Raw genomic sequence first — 21,256 nt, 5'->3', positions numbered from 1 at the left:
GGTGCAGTTATTCCCACTCATAGTTCAGTCCAATCCTAAGATAAAACATCTGTCGAGCTAGCAAGTCTACTCTCTTTCTGTCACAGGTTTTCTGATGTGCTGCCTTCTATATGGATTTTCACTTTAATCACAAACTACTATCGCACAAACCGAGGGGTTGCACTGCTTATCAGAATCGTCTGACTGCTTGAGCAAAGAGTACGATATCCTGACCAGGTAGATTCGTTTGATTGAACATCAGCAGAAAATAATTTATATGGATTGATTCATCTGATACCAAAAGTTTTAAATATGTTCTCCATATTATTCCTTCTTAATCATATTTCACATGAATTTTTTGTACGCTAAGCCCCAACAGCTTTTCAAAACATTTTTTCAGATTTTTACAATTTCATAGAAAACTAGAAATAGCGCCTTGTGGTTGTATGCCTCCGCCAACCAGTAGTCAGTGCTCTGTTTTTTGCGGTGATGTGCTGGGGTGGTAGTATCAAGGCTTGGAGGTCAGCAGTCTCAACAAGCTTTTAAGGAAGGCCAGCTAGGTGATCAGGTTGGAACTGGACAGTGTGGAGGCAGTGGTGGAGAGGAGGACGAGTGTATTTGAATTATGGCCAAAAATGTGTTTTGTGAGGTCACAGTGACCTTGACCTTTGACCACCAAAATCTGGTGAGTCCAAGTGGACGTTTGTGCCAAATTTGAAGAAATTCTCTCAAGGCGTTCCTGAGATATCACATCCACGAGAGAATGGGACGGACGTGAGATCACAGTAACCTTGACCTTTGACCAAAATCTAATCAGTTCATCCTTGAGTCCAAGTGGACGTTTGCGCCAAATTTGAAGAAATTCCCTCAAGGCGTTCCTGAAATATCGCGTTCACGAGAATGGGACGGACGGACGGACGGACAACCCAAAAACATAATGCCTTCAGCCACGGCTGTGCCATCGCGGAGGCATAAAAATTTCCCATGAACACTGATGAACTGAGGAGTAGAAAGCAGTGATGGAACTGCATTGGCAGCTGACATCACAATCGGCCCCTGCAACTGCCACAGAAACAGATTGTTTCTCCTGAAAAACTTCTAACAGACTCTGAAAGGTAAGTAACTAATAAACTAATATTTATTTTCTGCCAACTGAAAACTAACTTAGTGGGAAATTAACTAAATTACCAAAACACCTACTACTAGTGTAATAATTACAATTACTATACTGCTAGTACAATCATTAGAAATAGCTGCAGGAAGGCCAGTGTGCACTATTGCCAACAGCTAGTCTTCTTACTCAAACTCATTTGAGTTATTTCTACTAGCTTGTACAGCTACCATGCTCGGCTTTTTCAAGCCACCTCAAACTTTCCTTTCTAGTTACAAAATGTAATGTATCTGAGTGTAACTGTTAGTTTGCTCATGTTAGCTAGCCTGCTAAACATTTACCTGAATATGGTCCTGGCATCATGGTAGTTTCTACTGTAGTTGGCTATGGAACGCCAAAGGCTCCATGCTGTGTTACACGTTAACATGTTAATGCGTGTTAATATGCAAAAAAATGTATCAACATGAAAACACCTATCCAATCATGGTACAGAAATCTGAATAAATTTGCACTGAAATGTGACAGCTGTCACACCTATGTCAATTCAGGAGATGATGACCTACTGCCTACGACAGGATGATCAAATTTATGGATTAAATTTCACAATAAAGTTTACACAAGGCCAATCACTGAATCAATAAGCTGCTCACACCATAGGTATTATAAGCAATGGCTTGTAAGAACTTGAAATTCAGACACTGTCTGCATAAAAGACTGGGTAACTAGTAACACAGTAGCTAGCCTGAATCTATAAGCTGCTTGCATTATATGGATATTACAAGTAATGGCTTGGCAAAAAAAGATGGGTAAACTATAAAAGATGGGGAATCTAGTAATGCTAGGTAGCATTACTAGCATTATTTTCCCCATGTTATATCTGGCTACCTTTCCATCCAAACGATTTATCGTTAATTTAACAAATGAGGTCAAACCCTCCACCTGGAAGGAAGATATGCCACGATTTAATTATTTTATAGTGGCGAATCGGATAGACACCAGTTAATGACAGATACAACTGTGCCTACATGAAGTGTGGCAAACATAGCTATGCATAGGTGCAAGTTTACAGTATACTCACAGTACTTGCACAGTAGAACCAAATAATTTGTACAACAATGGAGACTGCAAAAAAATATCGGCATCTGTTAAAATTAAATATCTTTACTATATGATGCTTCCCTTTATGACTAGCCAGCAATTTTTCAAGTAGGCTAGCTTGGTTAACAGAAGACATATCGTGAATAGTATTAGCTATTATTTGACATTGCTGTTGCTAACATTAGCTAACTTGCTAATTCAGGTACAGTTATTCCCTCAGATCTGCAATCTTTAATACCTTTATTTGCTTGTGATTTTAGAGTAGGTAGCCCAGTGAGTACAAGCCCGAATATAGATGGAATGTAGGCCTAGATGTCTAAAGGAGTTGAAATCTATCTAGGTTGCATATTTTGACATAAAAGCTTAATTCAACATAAATTCAACTCAAGTTTTACTTCCATATGGCCTAGCTGTATCCTAGCCGGATAGAAAACTTTCACATTACAAGCAAATATAGCCGGTTAACCAAACATCTTGGTGGTATGTCATAATACAGCCTCCACGTTCGGTGAAAGAATTCCATCCATCCCTTCAGTCTTTTAGATACTGTCTGTATGCGGTCTTGTGCTCACTGGGAGACGAACAATACTCATCCGTAATTTACATGTGAAATAATATAGAATGGATTTCTGGAATATAAATTAGTTCCCACAAGATTATACAGTTACAATTATTAGTTAACAAATAAACATGAGTAATGAATTAGAGATTTGCCTGAGCTTTAGGCGGGATTCGATCCTACGCCACGAAGGTCCCATAGGCAGGTGTGTTACCAGCGTGTCACCAATGAAATACTTGCAGCGGCCGCAAATTTTTTTGGTTAAAAATATATATGTCCATTTTGCGTGCGTATGTGATATTTTGATTTGCTGGTGTATCATCAATGTCCAATGGGAAGACGTATTATTTCTGGGCCTGGAGCATTTGTGATAATGTAATGTAAAAAGAAGAGGAAGAATGAGAAAACAAGCTTTATTGTGCAGACATGTGAAGTTGTTTGTGAATTCTGTCTGTTGAAATGGGGTCAGAAGGTACAGAAATGAATGTTTTAAAGGGCTGAGAGTCTGTGGTCATAATCGCCTAAGATTAGACCTAATCAGTGCCTGACCTGATTAGTCCCTGCTGCAATGCTCCAACATCTAGTTTAAAGCCTTCTCAGAAAAGTGAAGGTTGGTACAGAAAAAAAGGGTGGACCAACCCATAATTTTAGATGAGGTGTTGTATGTCAGGCGTCCACATACTTTTGGCCATATAGTGTATTTTGAGTGTAAACGTGTTAACGCTATATCTTCATGTTTTCTTGAATATGGCTAGCTAGTTTGCTAGCTTGTGCCGGCTCTGGGGCAATTTTTGCCATTCGCTACCTAGCTAGTTATTTTAGCTCATAAGCATGGTATGCCTTATTCATGTCAGGTTTGCCTTACCTTTATTTGCCAAACATTTTTTTTTCAAAATTAGGCATCTATCTAACATCTAATATGTGGACCTCCTGATGTCAATCCTGCACAGCTATCATTTCTTCAGAGAGAGCTACTGTACAAATCTGTATGCGTTTGGATCGTGTAATTAGTGCTAAAGCCCAAGTTCATATCAGGCCTTGGTCTTTTCACTATAACCATCTTTGTGATGAAAATCATTGTGAATAGACTGAGGCACAACACTGGCTGATAAGTCAGACTAAACTTGACTTAAGGTCAACTGGAAGGAAACACCCCGTTTTTAGCTAAACAAACAAAACTATTATATGGTGCTGCAACTACTTAAATAAATCCTTAAATGTGAGTATGTCAGTACAGGTTATGATCCTAGTTCATCAGTACAGATTACGATAGTTCAGTACTCTTGCACTGAGATGCCTGATAAATACTAAATTTTGCTTCTCTAGATAGTAATGAAAATGAACAAGTTATGTTTTTACATGCATGTGCATTGCACTAGTCACTGAGAAACTCAAGAAGGAACCATTTGTGTGATCGCTGGCTAGCTAGCAAAAAAAATACATAAATAGCCAGCAAGACAGATCACTAGCTAGCTAGCTGGAAGAACTTCTCTTAGACTTTTATAAAAGCTTCTCTTCCTAGCTAGCCAGCTAGCTAGGAAGCTAGCCAGCTAGCTAGCGATCGCTCAATGTCATTAGCAACCAGCAGTGAGTGCTTGGAAACCATCAGTGCATGTTAATATTTGTAGTTGGTTGGCATTAGCATGTTTTGTCGACTTTGAAGTCTCAAATGTTATATATAACTTATCTCACTTGTCACTTGGGCATTATAAGGCAGGACAGTTGAAGAAACATTTGAAGAACTATATGAATTTGGCTCCTTGCAGAACCTGTTCCAGTTTTGCAAAAAACTTTTCAAAAAAGAGTTCTTCCAAGAACCTTTTGTTTTGTTTCACAGTTCTTCATAGAACCACTTGTGAATGGTACTTTGTGTGTCCTTAAATGGTTCTATAGGGAACCATCTGAAAAATGGTTCTTTGAAGAACGCTCCCATAAATGGTTCTTCAAGAGAACCAAAAATGATTATTCTATGGCATTGCCCTTAAGCGCCCTTTTTGGTTCTAACTAGCAGCTTTATTTTTCCAGAGTTCAAAAAAACCATATGCGCAGCCTGCAAATGTTAAGCTAATGTCAATAAAAACGTGTCCATTTTATTTTTTAAAAGCCAAAATTTTTTCAGGTAGTAGCATGCTTTTAGGTAATTTACTCTGCACAGGAATGATAAATTGAGATCTTTTTTTGCTGTTTGTATGGTAAGAAGTTTATCTTTTTTTAAAAATAAATAAAAAGCACTATTCACGCTTGAAATTCTATTTATGTACAGAAATGCTTGTTTTCAAATGCTCCTGAAAATTCTTTCAGCTCAGCACATAATGAATAATGAATTTTGCTAGCCAGTATACAAAGACCAGATTGATTTATTTGGAATCAGAGGAGAATTTTAGCAATATCAATACCATCATCATAGTTTTAGCAGTTGTTTGACTTGTTGTGGACAGTTATTGGATTATAAAATACCATAACCATCAACCTGGGGTGTCAATGTCGGCCTTCCTTTGGGGAAGGGGACTGCTTTGTTATTTCTTATGTTATCTCTAGTGGTTTGACCGATCGAGACAGGGTAGCTTTGCATGAAAGTGCCAAGAGTCAGCTTTATAACGGTGTAGGTGTTACAGCACTGCACCTTGAATCAGTGACCGATAAAAGAAATAATTTAAGAGAATGCTATTTTTAGTTCCCGGCATCTAATTGGGGCCATAAGAGATTAAAAGGATTTTTCACACTACAAATCTGACCTCGCTTGAGTGCTGCGGCATACCGGTTGGGAAAATGCACACACGCACACACGAAAGAAACTTTAGCCCAAAATGTGTATGGAGTTTATGGAGTTAACGATTAGACTAGAGAAATTTTGTATGTCTAGCTTACAAACTATGGGAAGAGATATCCCTGAAAAAATGTAATATTAATGATAATAATAACAATATTAACAACAACAACTTTGGAGAAGAACAGATGTTTGTCCCTTCGGCAAGCAAAGAATAATCAGTACATATGAAAATGCCCAGTTTTGTGATGTATAGAAAATGAATGCTCTATCGTACAATAAAATTGGGAAGCTCTATACTACTGAATGAAAAGTGCAGCGTCCTGCAGAGAGACATTCAGTGAGAGTTTCCCTTAACACTAGATAGGTCAGAGCGATGCCAAAAGCGTGGCCTTTCTAACGTTAAAACTACAGACGCAGGTTGTTGGCCAATGACACACCCAGCACTGGCTCATGTAGCACTAAATTATCTGACCTGAATCCCCAAACGCAAGTTTCCTCCAAGCAACTTTTCAGTATTGCAGGGGATGTGGTGGTTCCCCATCACTCTAGACTGCTCCCAACTCATGTGTTAGAGCCTGTCTTCACAAAATACAAGTTTGAGTAAGAGCATAATAACTGAAGATGTAGCCTATTCCATCCAGGGAAGCTTTTGATTTTTTCTTTTAATTTATCCAAGCTTATGCAAATCAAACATACAGATAAAGTGGGACTTCAACACAGCAGAAAAAGTATTAGTAAACAAAAAAAAAAAACGTCAGCCTTACACATTCTAAGTTTTTTTATTATTAATTGCATTAGTTCATAGCATACAGCAATTCACAATGAATATGAAAAACTATTTTTGGAATTATAAAAACATTTTTTCAGTTCATATTTTGACTTCAGTGTTCCTCAGGTAGAGGTGCTGGTGGGGTTCATTCTGTTCGTACTATTAAGTACAGAGTAAGGAAACAGTTTTAATTTATAAAAAACATTTTGCCCATGTTTGAAACTTGATTTCACTGTTTGTGTACCTGAGTCTTATGAAAGCCTGTTATGGCTTTGTTACATATAGGTCATTACTTGTTAAACATGGCTGCAAATTAAGATAAACTGGATTATTATTGATGTCATTATAAATCTATGACTTGAATGGCAAAATTCAGAGATTGTTGACATTTTATACAGCTTCACGTTAAACTCCACCACTTCTGGTTCAGTTCAGGTTTACACCACGCCCACTTCCGGTTCTATCTGAATACAAATGCAAGTAATTTTGTTTGGAGAACAAATACAAATAGTGGCATCTCTCTCCACCCCTAGTAAACTGTCAGCAGTTTGTATATACATTTAGAAAAGTTCAGATGCAATACTTTGTTCTAAATTCCTTGAAAAATAAAATGGAAGTAAGCAAGATGCTTTTACTTTAGAGGGCAACAGCTTTAATGAATAACTTTGTAAAATACTGGAAACTGATATTATGCCGATAAAAGATGCCCCTAATTGATGAATACATTCTCTGTACACAAATTCAATCTTACATTTCACTGGAATGCACAATATGCAACACTCACAACACAAGAATAAAATCCTCAGGAATGGAGACTATTGTTACAAACAGACCGCCCTGTTAAAGCATAAACTAAATCATCTGACAGGTCAAACACCCAATATGCATTACAGCCTTTGGGGAACCCACGGCGTGCTGCCCGTCTAATCCCTCAGCTCTATTCAGAAAAAAATAATCTCCAAATTTAATTTTGTGTGACGCATACACCCAAATACTACAGGAAGTACCACCTCCACATTAAAAGTAGAGACCCTCAAAATAGCTCCATTAATTAATTGGACTTATTCCAGTTTACACAAACAAGCTTCATTCTGGTTTAACAAACCTGAGGGATTTTCTAAGGAAAACATGACTGGGGTGGCACACCTGATCTTTTTATGCCCTTGCAAAGGCAATTTTTACACTGAAACATGATCTTAAAAAATGAACACCCTGTTAAAATTCTGGGATTGCAATTATGGTTTGGAATAAAAACCAGCATACACAGGGGTCCCCAGGACTGAGTTTGAGAACCACTACTGTGAACAGAATGATCGTCATTTTACAGTATGATTGACAAAGGTTTTTTACAATTTGACAAAGGTTATTTAAAAGATCCCATTTTACTGTAAATGGTTTAATAATATCTGTTTAAAAAACAAACAAACAAAAAAATAAAAGTCAGGGAGCTGCTGGGAGGCTCATCCTGTTAAAAGCTGGTACATGGATTTTTCCCCTGGGGTGGTAACTAATCCGGACTGTGCCAGGAAGTAAATTCTGGCCAATGGCATAAGTGCACAGCATTTTCCATTTCCATAGGATACATTTCCCACACCCACATGGAGGGTCCACATGGCCTTACATTTACATGGCAACAACATTGTATCTTCAGCAGTGTTGTGTATTTTTACATGGTCTTCATAGAGACCCCTCTGTGAGAAATGGAGTGCTTTCACATTTAGACTTTTATTCTATTAAGCCAATTATTTGTTCAGCTATACACTCAAAATGACTGCCACTTAAGTTGATCTCATTCTCTAAAATCCATTTGCCTTATGCTTGCTAATGGTTTTTCTCGTTCCTTTCCTATTTCCCACATCGCATCTCAAAAATGACACCTCTACGAAGGCAAGCCAGTCGCTCCAAAAAGTATTTTGCTTATGTAGTCACCACTTCATGCAAGTGAGACATACACTTCAGACACTAAAATAAACATGTACAAAAACAAATTCAAATATTTAACGCCCTAATTACAGAGGCAAGGCAATGTTTTTGGTCATTTTCCCAGCAGGTGTTAAATTCTAGCGGGATGCAAGGCATGGACAATGATTGGGGAACGACCAGTCTCTTTCTTCATTAATTAGTAGAAACTACAATTAATCACAAAAAACTATGTTGTAAGTGAAATGTTTACATTTGCAAAAATCCTCAAAAGACAGGAAATTAAATTGATCAGCCCTAATGCTAACATCAGCCTGCTCTCCATCAAGGGCTATCAGCACAGACCTTTGACAATTGCTACAGCTCTGTATATGTCTACTGTATCTCAAACAACATGTCCTCACCACGGGGTCATTCCTATGTTCCCAGGGTCCTATGTTCCCCAGATTTATATGGCAGATAATGGAAACATGACAAAGGGTCCTATGTTCCCAGGGTCCTATGTTCCACAGCTCTACATGAAATCTTATCTGTGTCCAGTAGATAGAGACAGAGACAGTAAATCAATGATTTTCTGCCTTACTCCAGAAAACGATGTCAGCTAGGTCTATCAGCAAACAAATGGCTTAGCTATGCTCAGAAGTCCTCAATAATAAGAATATTTTTCAAGAAATTATGAAAAATTGTTCACAACGTTTCATCAGGTGCAGTAGACCCTGGGAACATAGATACGCTCCCCTCACCACTGGCCACCACTGGATTGCGTAAAATTCAAACTTTCTCTCGGAGAGCCTAATTCATACACTTCAGAGTAGTGACAACCATATAAATGTCCGCATTACAAAGAATTAAGACTGATGTTAACAGTGTTAAAGATATCATTTACAAAATGGCCATGATGGCATTTTAAATGGCTTTACACTGTACGGGGAATTGATAAATGTTAATAGTTTATATTTATATTGTGCAGAACATGACAGAATTCTCTTTTATATCTAATTGTTTGCATGGTATTAAGATGGCAGCATATTATGAATTACTTTTATAAATTCAGCTGATAAAAGATAAATTGGACCAGTGCAATACATTACATATATACATTACTATAAAATACTCATTCCCCACAATGAAAATCAATGTGATTTGTGGGTGACTATCATTGAGTTAATGTGTATGCGCAATAACATTTGGACAAACATGAATAATTATGTATATATAGGCCCATATATGTACATACTGTGTGTATCAAACGTGTATTCATACCATATATGTAACCAGTGTTTCCAATACAACAAATTTTATTTGGGCGCTTTGTCCAAAATATTTTTTGGTATTTTGGTGCTTATTTCTATAAGCAAACACTATACTATTGCATTCATTATTGTTTCTTTTTAAATGTCAGTGACATTCAGCCGACTGTGTGAGCTGGCCCTCCCCCCTCCCTCGCGTAGCTGGCATATGTAAAGCAGGGAGGACTGAATGCAAGCATAACTAGAAGGACAGTCATGCAAACTGTGCCAGGTAACAAAATACTCTTGAAACTTTATAAAAATTGAGCCGTTGTTATTCAAAAGAACGTCCTCTGGCCTAACCAAGATAGCAAAGTTATCAACATTATTTGGATTAATGGTAGCTAGCAATTTCAAGCACCATCGTTCACCCAACTAACGTTATCTTAAATAGCTAATGAAAACGATAACTTTTCATGAGTGTAGAAATATAATCTATAAAAAGCTAGAGGAGGATAGATTGCCATAATGTTTCTGTTATAATAATAGTTTACGGTTAATAGGCCTATTTACTTTAATTGAAACAAATGAAAATCATTGTGTTTAGAAATGAGGGCATTTTGGATATCAGGCACCAACGACTTTAAATCAATTATGTTTCGAATTCTGCATGTCATCATATTATCCGAATCACAGCAAGGTTTGTATGTAACGGAGACCATTACTGCAAAAATTGTTTTAGTATGGGTTCCTTTTGCATTCTGTTCATTCTCTCTGTCGCCAGTACAACTTGACGCAAAAAGTAGTAGTAGTATTTTTTATTCAGTCATCACACACAATACAATAAATTTAAACAGTCTAGACAGTATAAACAAGTCAACAATCTATGTATTAGGTAGTGACTGAAAAGGCACAGGCAGAAGCATAATGCTTATATATGCCTATCCTACATTCTTATCAATTTAAGTTACGCTCCAAAAATAAAACATAATAAAATAAAAATCATTCACAATTGTAACCCTCAAAAAAAGCTTTATAAACCATTCTTTTGAAAACCAAAAGCGAGTTACACATTCTTAAATTTATATTAGCATTATTCCATAATTTAACCCCAACAATAGAAATACATCTCCTTTTAATCCCTTTTTTTTTTTTTTAAAGCTTTTTGTACAGTAAACTTACCAACATCTCTCAAATCATATTTGCAGTCCTGTATTGAAAAAAACCTTTGTACACAATCTGGGAGTGACTTTGTTTTAGCTCTAAACATAATTAGCATTATTTTATATCATACCAAATCATTAAATTTCATAACATGGGATTTTATAAACATTGGATTAGTGTGATCATAGTAACCAGCCTTATTAATAATACGTATGGCTCGTTTTTTTAGTAAGACTATTGAATTTATAGTCATTTTAGGGTCGACCCCCACAATTCCACACAGTAAGATATATAAGGAAGTATAAGTGAGCAATACATTATATACAAGGCCTTATAATTTAATATATCCCTAGATTTATACAGGATTGCTAGTGAAAATTTTCCTTTAATATAGTCAATATGTTGTTTCCATGTTAATTTATGATAAATCACAACACCTAAGAATTTTGTCTCAAAAACTCTTTTAATTTCATAGATTTTTAATTCAATATCCCCATCAATTTCTTTTTGATTACCAAAAACCATAAATTTAGTTTTCTTAATATTGAGAGACAAGTTCTGTACAAAAGTGCTGTACAGATTTCATTTTCATTTGGAGACATGGCCAAGGTAAAAATACACAAATAAATAAAATTTCCCTAACACAAAACAATGATGTATACCATGTGCGCAGCTAAATTTAATAACCTCTTAATTGTTATAATTGAATAAACAGTATAAACAGCCTCCCCCCGAACAAGTACACAAAGACCACCGCCACAAATAAATTCTATTTATATCTAGCTAACTAGTAATACAATCTGAAATGATAACTAGCCATAGTGCTAGCTAGCCATATAAAAGTAAGTTAGACAGTTAGCTAGCTTGACATGACAGTTGCCATGAAGATCCTAGCTACTAAAAACATAACATTAGTCATTCCAGCTGTAATTATCTGTCTAGCCAACAGATAGCAAAGACAATACTACAGGCAACAGACGAAACACATGAATTTAAAATGAGACAGGGGGTCAGGGATTTACTCAAATTAATGTACAAGACCTCCTGCCTGTGATGAATGAACAGAAAAAACTAAATAGAGGTTTAAACAATATTTTTTTCTAATTTAAAGATTAATAAATATAATTTGTACATATATATTGGGTTCAAATATGCATACATTTTCAAATGTGTCTTGGTCAGAGAAATTAAAGCACCCCTCCACCTGGATGTGACTTTACAGTGACTATTTAGATTAAATGGGCATGAACATGAAGACAGAAGGAAATGCACAGAAATGCACATTTCTATTGGCTTTAGAAGTCAATATCAGTACAGTTAATTTGGGAAATTGCCATTTGACATTTCCTCAAAAAATTTCATTCAAAATATCACATACATTTGGTTGCAAAAGTTCTAAGCAAACAAAAAGAAAGTGAGCATTCAACCCCAGCTCAGGCAATTTTCCCCAGATGTAGCAACCCATGTCGTTGTTAAACAGTTCAACTGATGTTAAATCATTTACCACAGCTCATTCTAAATCACTTTGCAAGTACTGGGCAGCATAAATTAAACCTGATAATACATCCTTGGAGCATTAAGGAAAACATGGTTCTTATTAGCAGAGCACAATTTCTTCCCTCACCTGTTTTATTGCTTATGAGAGCAGTGTCCAAAAGTGTTTAGTTTTCAGCTGGTTCTTGGAAGGAAAATGGGTTGATGTGAAATTACAATGTCACACCTTTCAAACAGCGCAAGGGTTAACAACTATTTCAAGTGCTGGACAACATTCCAAGATCACACCATTAGACCAGGAAAAAAGCAGCCTGGCATTTTAGCGTCATATTTAGGTCCAAGGACAAAAACCAGTTATTCTGAGTTATGCCCGACAACTCCACTTTTCATTAACTAATGTTAGTGAAATTGAGAAGAAAAGCCAATGCAGAATTTCTATGTCCATGTCCTTAAGTTCCAGAGTTTAAGTCCATAACCTTTTTGATAGACATGAATTGACAAAACAGAGGTTAGATGCTCTTCTGTGCATAATAAGTAAAAACAACGGATGAAACCAAATCCTACCGAATCTGATCCAAGGCACAATGGGAAGAAGAGAAAAGAGGAGGAAAGAAAGTGAAGGAAAAAGAAATGTTTTCAATGTAAAGGATTAAGTGCTGCCATACTGCCCGGCAACATTTTCTAGTTGATCCTACTATTGTGTGCCTGGCCATGAGTAGTTTGAAATACATTACTTCTTTGGCCTTTAAAATAACAGAATAATATGAAGCTGAATAAGCTGAACAGAATAAGGAGAAGGAAAGTTTCTAATTTCAAATGGCTCTGACTTAACTATGACACTGGTGGTAAGAAAGATTTCCTACGCAAGAATACACTGAAGAAATCTGGTAAACAACCTTTTTGTATTTTAAGCACCTCTCCTGATCGAGCCATGCCTTTTACCATGGAGCAGTGCACTGTTGAATGACTCATGAGTGATATTGCTAATGAGTGATACACTCCATAAGGAAACCACACAACCTTTATAAAACACAAAATCAAACAGCTAAACAATCCTGAACTAAATGACCTGCCTTACTTATGTAACATAATGCAGAAGTACCCCAGCCTTACACAGTGAAAAAGTAACAGCTTTTCTGAATATACCACAATTAAGAGAAGCTTAAGCAAAAGCTGCGTAGAACACGCGTGAAATTACAGCAGAAATGACAGTAGAAAGACAAATCATCTAGCACCATAACACATAAGTACATTAAGAAATGGCTCATTGAAACCACATTTGTTATTTTCTCATACTGTAATCTCAACCAGTCACAGGCTAATGAGATTTCCATGTCACTGGGAATTATCTTAATGTCTGATACTACAGAGAAAACAATCTGGACGTATTTCAGGCAATGACTGCGACAGAGAAGAATGGTTTGACAAAATCAAAAGATCCCACACAGCCTAATCCTGATGGGATCATTTTAATTCAAAAGGATTATAGCATTCAGTACAGCCCATAGTAAGTGTTATGTAGTCTGGTTCTCTTCTCATTTTTATTTTCAATTACTTTTATTTTCTTATTTAGATGTCCCTATATTTACCCATATTTCTTTCTACTTTTACTTTAGTTACATTAAATTAATAATGACCTGTGTCATCCCAGTCTTTATTGACACAAGGATTTTCCAAACTATGGTGGCCAAACTGCATGGTCTGCTAGGACTGTAGGAACAAAGCCACAAGAGAAATACCAGTGCAACCATAGCTTGTTGGTGGACAACCACACAATGAGCAGGCTGGTGCCAATTAAGTCCTTTTCAAATGCAACATAGTAATATATTCAAAGCACTAGAAAGTATTTACAAGAATATAATTTGTGTTTGCAAAACTGCTGCATATTAAGTGTAACATAATTGACAGGTGACAGACTGATGAACCCACTTTACTGTGGAATCAATTTTCTTTAAAGGGCAGAGGAGGATAAGAGTGGAAAATATTTTCAGAATTAAAATACAGAAATCAACAACTTGGTCAAAAAAAAAAAAAAATGGATACATATCCCAATATGTTCCCAGTCTGAATGGACAGACAGAGTCTGATGCACTATGAAGTGAGTGAGGGAATGAGGATTTGGAATGTGAGGCTTTTCTTGCCATTTTACAAGCCTGCATTTATTGCATTGATCTCATTAATAGCAATCACCTGTTTTTAAGTGAACTAGTAATCAAATAAATTGTAAGTGGGATCTCATAATAATTGTTTCTACTTGCATTTCCAAAGACTGGCAAAACAAAAACTTTTCTAGATAACAACTGTGAGCAAGGAATGCTACCCTAATTGTATTGTCAACACCATCAAAATTATAAACTATAGGCCAAGTTATTGTTAAAGAAATTAGCCTATGTGAGTCCAATTCAGAGACGCTGAAAGCTATTAACCAAGACAGGTGTCAGTGAGTGGTCACTGAAAGGTAAGCAATAACCTTCTGACAACGCAGCTCAACTTAAAATGCTTCTAACACCATTAATAAATGCATGTCGAAGTGTTTTAAGAAGAAATTACCATCGTTTTCCTTTCATTATGCTCCTCCAGCGGAACAAGCTGATTTCTGATAGGGATGGGCACAAACATTCAAGTGTACAAGCACTTGAAAAAGGAGGACCGCTTGAGCACTACTACAAAAACATTTACTTGAAAATAAATTAACATGAATTAATAAGTTTTGTTTCATTCTTAATTTTTACATGCTTGTTTTCAGAATTCCTTACCCTAGAGTCTAATTATTTCAGCAGATGTTGTGACTAAAGTGGTAAAGTTTTCAACATTGTCGGCCTAATGAAGGATACAAACCCGATCAACAGCTGCTTTTAAAATTACGGCAAAATATGAGTTTAATGTAAAGTTAGAATTGAATAACAAAATTAAAACTCCACATAAGGATTTTTTTAGTCCACATATTATTTCAGGTTTAGTATTTTAACAATTTATATTGATTTGCAGACGTTTTCGGTTGCCCTGTCTGTTTTTTCCATTTTTATTACCGAGCCTACTATATATCCTACAATAAAAACATTGCTTAACACCATCCCACAGTGCCGTACATATGCCTAACAATAGGCTAGACATAAATACAGGTGTAGGTATATAAATAAGGTGTAGGTCACAGGAAATATTGGCTAAAATCATGGAGCAGTCGTGGCAAAGTCATTGAAAATCATGGCAAACTGAAAAAAGGGGCAGTGTTGTTACAAACATTAATTTATTAAATTAATAAAGCAAAACGACTGAAATAACATGTGTAATGTGTAACTAAGACTAATCTTAATCACAGGAAAGTTCGACTTTTCTGTTCAGTGTTTTTTGTGCAAATTAAGTTTCTTTTCTTGGCAAAATGGGATTTCCCCAAGAATGTAAAAGCTAAATCTTCCGAACATCACTGTTCAACTTAGGGACAGAAAATATCTGTATACAACACATCTGTGCATTTCCAAATAAGGCATTTGGTTTCAAGTGCAGCCTGAATGTGCTCACTGCAGTATTTCCAGAACCCCCTTCCAATAAAGTGAAAATTATAACAATACGGTAAGTTGACCTCTTCCTCTATGTTTTGCAATTTAAGAATTTGCCTAGATGCACATGTAATAACAGAAATAGCATTTGCAACAAAGGAAACCATGCCAGAACCATAAAACCCATTAGCAATCTTCTTGCCATTGTATCAGGTCACTTTAAAACAGAAAACAATTTCTCCAGGGACTTTGACAGTGGACACTACCATCTTTCTGAACAATGGATCACCAAGTGTAATATTATGTCCGTTTGATTAAAATAATTTTTTTTTTTCAGAATTCCCAGTCACCTACCAGTAGGCAATGCTGATGCCTGTTCCCTTGGCTAATTTGCATGTGCGGTGAGATTTAAAAACCTGTCTTTTTAAACAGGTTGATGAATTAACTTTCAAGCAATGTAAATCATGTTTATATTAGAGGCAAAACTGTTCACTTGCCGCAATTTCAAGAGTTGACAAGAGTCTGTGAATTGTGTAAATTTTAGTAAAAAATCCTATTGGATACAGTCATCTGTATAGTCTGGAAATGTCCAATAAATGCGATCAAAACTTGGGAGTGACATAGCGAAATCTCCTACCTTAGGGTCAGCCAGGGCATTGATGACGTTCCCCAGAGCCAGCAGCGAGCGGTTGATGTTGGCTCCCTCCCGGAAGCGGGCTCCCTTGGCGTTTGTGGCACTAGCTCGCTCTGAACCTGCCAGGTCAATGAGGCTCATTTTGGCAACCCTTACATTTGGATTTAGGCTGGCTGTCTTGTCCTGTTGCCTTAAATAGACCTTAGGTAAAGGGAGAGAAAGGGCCTGTAAATTCTGGCATGTAATTCACTTCTGCAATAGTATGCCCTTTCACAGAGGCATACTCAATTTTAATGCTCCCAGCACCCTCCATCAATTTCTAAAAATAACATTCATGAATAAATTTTCATATAAAAAAAAAAACAAACAAAAAAAAAAAAAACAGTTGACCAAACTAAGTCTCAAGTGTGACTAAAATGTAAGGACGTTCATGAATTCGATAAAATTTTGGTGATACATTTCTTGAACTGCCTGGCCAGCCAAGCCAGATATGAAACTGGAAGTAGGATAAACTGCAATACCTTTGACTACAATATGCAGCCTCCAAATGTAACTATACTATATATTCAAAAAATAAAAACTCCAAGCTTCTAGGTCTGGAATTAAATTTTAAAAAATATACTTCGAGGTAAGGCTGGGCAATAGACTATATCGCTGTGTATAAAATGTTTTTTGAAGCTTAATAACAACCATGCAGTGTATCAGCCTTTTTCGTCTTTTTTCTTTCATCATACCTGGTGCGATAGTAAACACCCAAACTTCAGAGGCCACAAAATGCCTCCAGGATAAAATAAATAAATATCTATCCTATCTGTGGACTGTTGACACGACACCCAAGCCTTGCAGCTTCCATTTATTTAATGGACAAAAACCGTCACACGGTCACAGAAGAAAAATAAAGATGAATGTTACTACACTCAAAAAACAAAACAAAACAAACAACAACAACAACAACAAAAAAAAACATTCAATAATCATCGACATGGTTTGTGCAGCCATACTTCCAGGTATTACTTAATAATTTACAAGACTCAGCAGAGGCTGAGGCATCACTGCCAGTGTCGGTATGACTCCATCATGCGTTTCCACAACATTCTCTGCACGTGTTGCAACATCACGTCGCAATTTTACATTTCATTGAAAACAGACAATTCCCTTTAAGTTAATGGTGCAAATTCCACATCACTGTTGCATTGTGAAATTTTTAATTTTCATAATTTGGCAGTTGTCACCAAGAAAAAAAAATATCACAAAATCTGCAATGAAATCCATTTGGCTCACCTGTTCTACCGTTTCCTAAACATATGTATTGAACACTATGACAATTTGAATATCAATATTGCATAAGGTAATAAAGTTATAAACACTTGCTTAAATGGCCAGGTATGGTCAAATTTACAGTTGAAGAAAAAGTTACCTGGATTTGTGCATTAATTACTCATTAAATGTGGTCTGATCTTCGTCACAATAATAGACAAATACAATCTGCTTAAACTAATAACACACGATCAACAGCACTTTTCATGTCTTTATTGAACACATTGTCTAAACATTCACAATTCTGGCTGGAAAAAGCATGCAAAACCTTACATATAAGTAACTGGTTGGACCTCTTTAGCAGCAATAACCTCCACCAAATGTTTCCTTTAACTGCTGATCGCAATGGTTAGGAGGAATTTTAGACCATTCCTCCTTACAAAACTGATATTTCAATTGACATTTCTCAGATTTCTTGCATGAACAACCCTCCTCAAGTCATGCCAACTCAACTGAGTTAAGGTCTGGAATCCAACTTGGCCGTTTAAAAACATTTTCTTCACTTTCAAAACCCTTCTGTGGTTGATTTATTCATTTTGGTTTTGGGGACAGTGTTTTGGGTCACTGTCTACTGGCATCCCCCAACTTCTATTAAGCTTCAGGCGAAGAACCACTGCCCTGAAATTCTACAGCAAAATTGATACAATTTTGAATTCTTTGTTCCCTCAGTAATTGCAAGTTGTTCAGGCCCTGAGGCAGTAAAGCAACCCCAGTAAAGCAACAATGATGCTCCCTCCACCATGCTTCTCAGTTGCGATGAGGTTTTGGTGAGAAGTGCTTCTTCCCTCAAAACATAGCGTTGCATATTTCTGCAAAAAAGTCCAACTTTTGACTCATCCATCCACAGAACATCCCAGAAGCGTTGTGGAACATCCAGGTGGTATTTTGCAAACTTGAGATGTGCAGCAATGTTTTTTTAGGGAGCAGTGGTTTCCTCCATGGTGCCATCCCATGAATACCATTCTTGTTTAGTGTTTTTCTTATAGTGGACACGTGCAGAGACATTAGCAAGTTCATAAATTTCTGCAGGTTATTTGCTATTACCCTAGGGTTCTTTTTGATCTCCTTCAGCATTCTACACTGCACGCAGTGATCTTTGCAAGATGGGGAGAGTAGCAAAAGTAAAGAATTTCCTCTATTTGAAGACAATTTAGCTAATTGTGGATTGATGTACACCCAAGGCTTCAGAAATATTTTTGTAGCCTTTTCTAGCTTTATCTCTACAGTTATTCTTCTAAGGTCCTCGGAAAATTGTTTTGATCAGGGCATGGTTAACATGAACATACGTTTCTTGAGCAGACTGTCAGTAACCAAACTTTCTATGTCTTTTTTTATAGGGCAGGGCACCTCCAACTCACAGCTCAAATCTCCTCTCATTGATTGAAACGCCTGACTTAAATTAGCTTTTGGAGAAGTCATTAGCCTAGAGGTTCACACACTTTTTCCTAGACAGTGAATGTTTAAACGATGCATTTAGCATTGACAAGAAGTACAACTATTTGTTTGTTATTAGTTTAAGTAGATTGTGTTTGTCTATTAGTGACTTAGATGAAGATCGGACAATATTTAATGAGTAATTAATGCAAAAATCCAGGTAATAACAAAAATGTTCACAAACTTTCTTGCAACTGTATCTTGCCATTATGCTTGAGCATTTTGACTGCTGTGGGAAACAAAATGACTCCAACAGTACCCAACAGCAGGCCTGCAGAACAAGCCCATGGATAGGCAAAGCCAGCAATAGTAGACCAAGGTTTTAGGGCCTACCTAAAAAATAATTTATTTCTGCCGTTTGCTTGTTATGTTAAAGAACAGACTACGGGTTCAGGCACCATACCATTTCAAAAGTTATTATTTCAGCACAGGCATCATCAAAATCTAAACAATATCCATACCTAGTTATGAAATGATACTATGGGCTTTGCATTTAAAATAATATTTAATTAATTTCAGAAATATCAATGAGTTTCTCACAATGATAATACAGCTGGAAAAGATTTGGTTTAACTTTTTGGCGACTAAATAGTTAGGAAGCAAGCTAGCTTCCACACAAAACAGAGATGGGAACCACATTTCTTTGGCTGAAATAGCATCACATGTGACAATATGGCCATTTTGCCTGTGTATCCACGAATCCTGCAAGTAGCTACTTTCAAGACCAGATGTTGTTATTGGCAGATGGAGGTAAATGTCCAAATGGGAGTATTATTGATTGTGGTACAGGAGCATTTGTGATTTTGTAATCGAAAAAAGGAGAAAGCGCAAAATAACCCAGGTTTGGGGCTTTAAGGTATGGACATGTTGCTTGTGAATTCTGTCTGTTTACATGAAGTCAGAAGTTACAGAATTTAATGTTCTGAAGGGCTGAGATTCTGTGGTTATTGTAGCTATTGATGTAGGAAACCCTGAAAAAAGCCATACTCTCCGTGCTCTATAGGTATGGGGCAAACTCCGCCAAGTCGTACCTTGCCATCCCATGTGTTGTAAAGATTTCCATTTTATCCTAAAAGGTGGGAACATACAATATGCAGCTTGATAACATTTCATTTTTTATTTAATTTGAAGGGCGCATCATTTTATCAGATCAAAAAGGCTTTTATTGGAGCTCTTTATAACAAACTCAGCTGCACTGTATTACTATTCTTCTCAGGCCAGAAGTAGCTACTAGTTACTACCAATTTATCATATGGCGTTTGCCTGGGAGTATGGTGAGGGACAGAGTCTTATTATCTGTATTAAAAACTGTCATGCGTTTACCTGGAACACTGCATGGGATCGTGAGGAGGAAGCATTCACATCAGTTGGGTGCTGCGTTCTATTTTTGTTGCCATAATCCAGAGCTTCAAGGATGTGCTCAGCTGATTTAGGCTAGAAAATTGCAAAGAACATTTGTAAGAACGGATTCATTGGAGTCAATCAGAGCAGTCAAAAAAAGAAATTAAACGTATATAATTAACACAAGTATAGAATCAAGAATGCATAACTGGATTCTGCACTGCTTAATGAAATTAATACAGAAAGCCTGGATGTACAAGTCCATCTCAAAAAATAATTACACAAATAGACTGGGTGTAAAAAAGCAGCACTGTACATAATATTAAAACTAATGCTTTTAGCTTTCTGAATTTTAATGGTATTGGCACTGTATATAGGTCAAATTGTATGGTGCTGTTCATATCTTAATAGTACCACCATTACCTCACCCTGTGCCACAGCATTATCCTTGTTACAGACAGGTTCTCTTACCTGATGTAGGGTGAGGCCTTGGACCACCACTCCTTTGGTACTGTCCTCTCGAACAGCCAGGGATCCAGAGCTGGCCAGCAAGTCCCGGATGTTCTCATTGTAAATCTTCAGAACACACACAAACACACAGAGTTACAGTACTATATGTATATAAGTCTCTGACTGTTTGACATTCTCGGTGACTGGGAGAAAAAAACCCCACTTAAATTATGTAATTTTTTGACACAAACTTCTTCAAAAGGTTTATTTTCACTGCCTCCTCTGAAATCAAACTATCTATTTATAATATTTGAATATCTGCGATAGATATTTTTCCCTTTAGCCTTATTCTGACGGGAAGTTTTACCCAAAAAGGCCCTGTAATACATTTTTTTTTTTTAACTTATTATGTGGGTAATTCCAGGGGAGCATTCTGACGAGATTTTTAAAAATCCACAGTAACCCCAATTACTGACTGTGTCCTGGATGT

At 36.6% G+C, this 21,256-nt stretch overlaps 1 protein-coding gene across 2 annotated transcripts in view; it reads right to left on the bottom strand.

Annotated features, from left to right (window-relative positions):
• Positions 1–21,256, bottom strand: part of kif18a (kinesin family member 18A) — a 72,673-nt gene that overhangs the window by 33,902 nt on the left and 17,515 nt on the right. For both annotated transcript variants that reach the window (XM_035416506.1, XM_035416507.1), the window contains exons 4-6: positions 20,788–20,892; positions 20,299–20,409; positions 16,228–16,425 (exon numbers count right to left, since the gene is read on the bottom strand). In XM_035416506.1, the coding sequence (XP_035272397.1) occupies positions 16,228–16,425; positions 20,299–20,409; positions 20,788–20,892 (414 nt within the window). The remainder of the gene's footprint in view (positions 1–16,227; positions 16,426–20,298; positions 20,410–20,787; positions 20,893–21,256) is intronic.

The sequence above is a fragment of the Anguilla anguilla genome, chromosome 5 (genome assembly GCF_013347855.1).
Source record: "Anguilla anguilla isolate fAngAng1 chromosome 5, fAngAng1.pri, whole genome shotgun sequence".
Lineage (NCBI taxonomy): Eukaryota > Metazoa > Chordata > Actinopteri > Anguilliformes > Anguillidae > Anguilla > Anguilla anguilla.
This window is presented reverse-complemented; position numbering and strand designations above follow the sequence as displayed.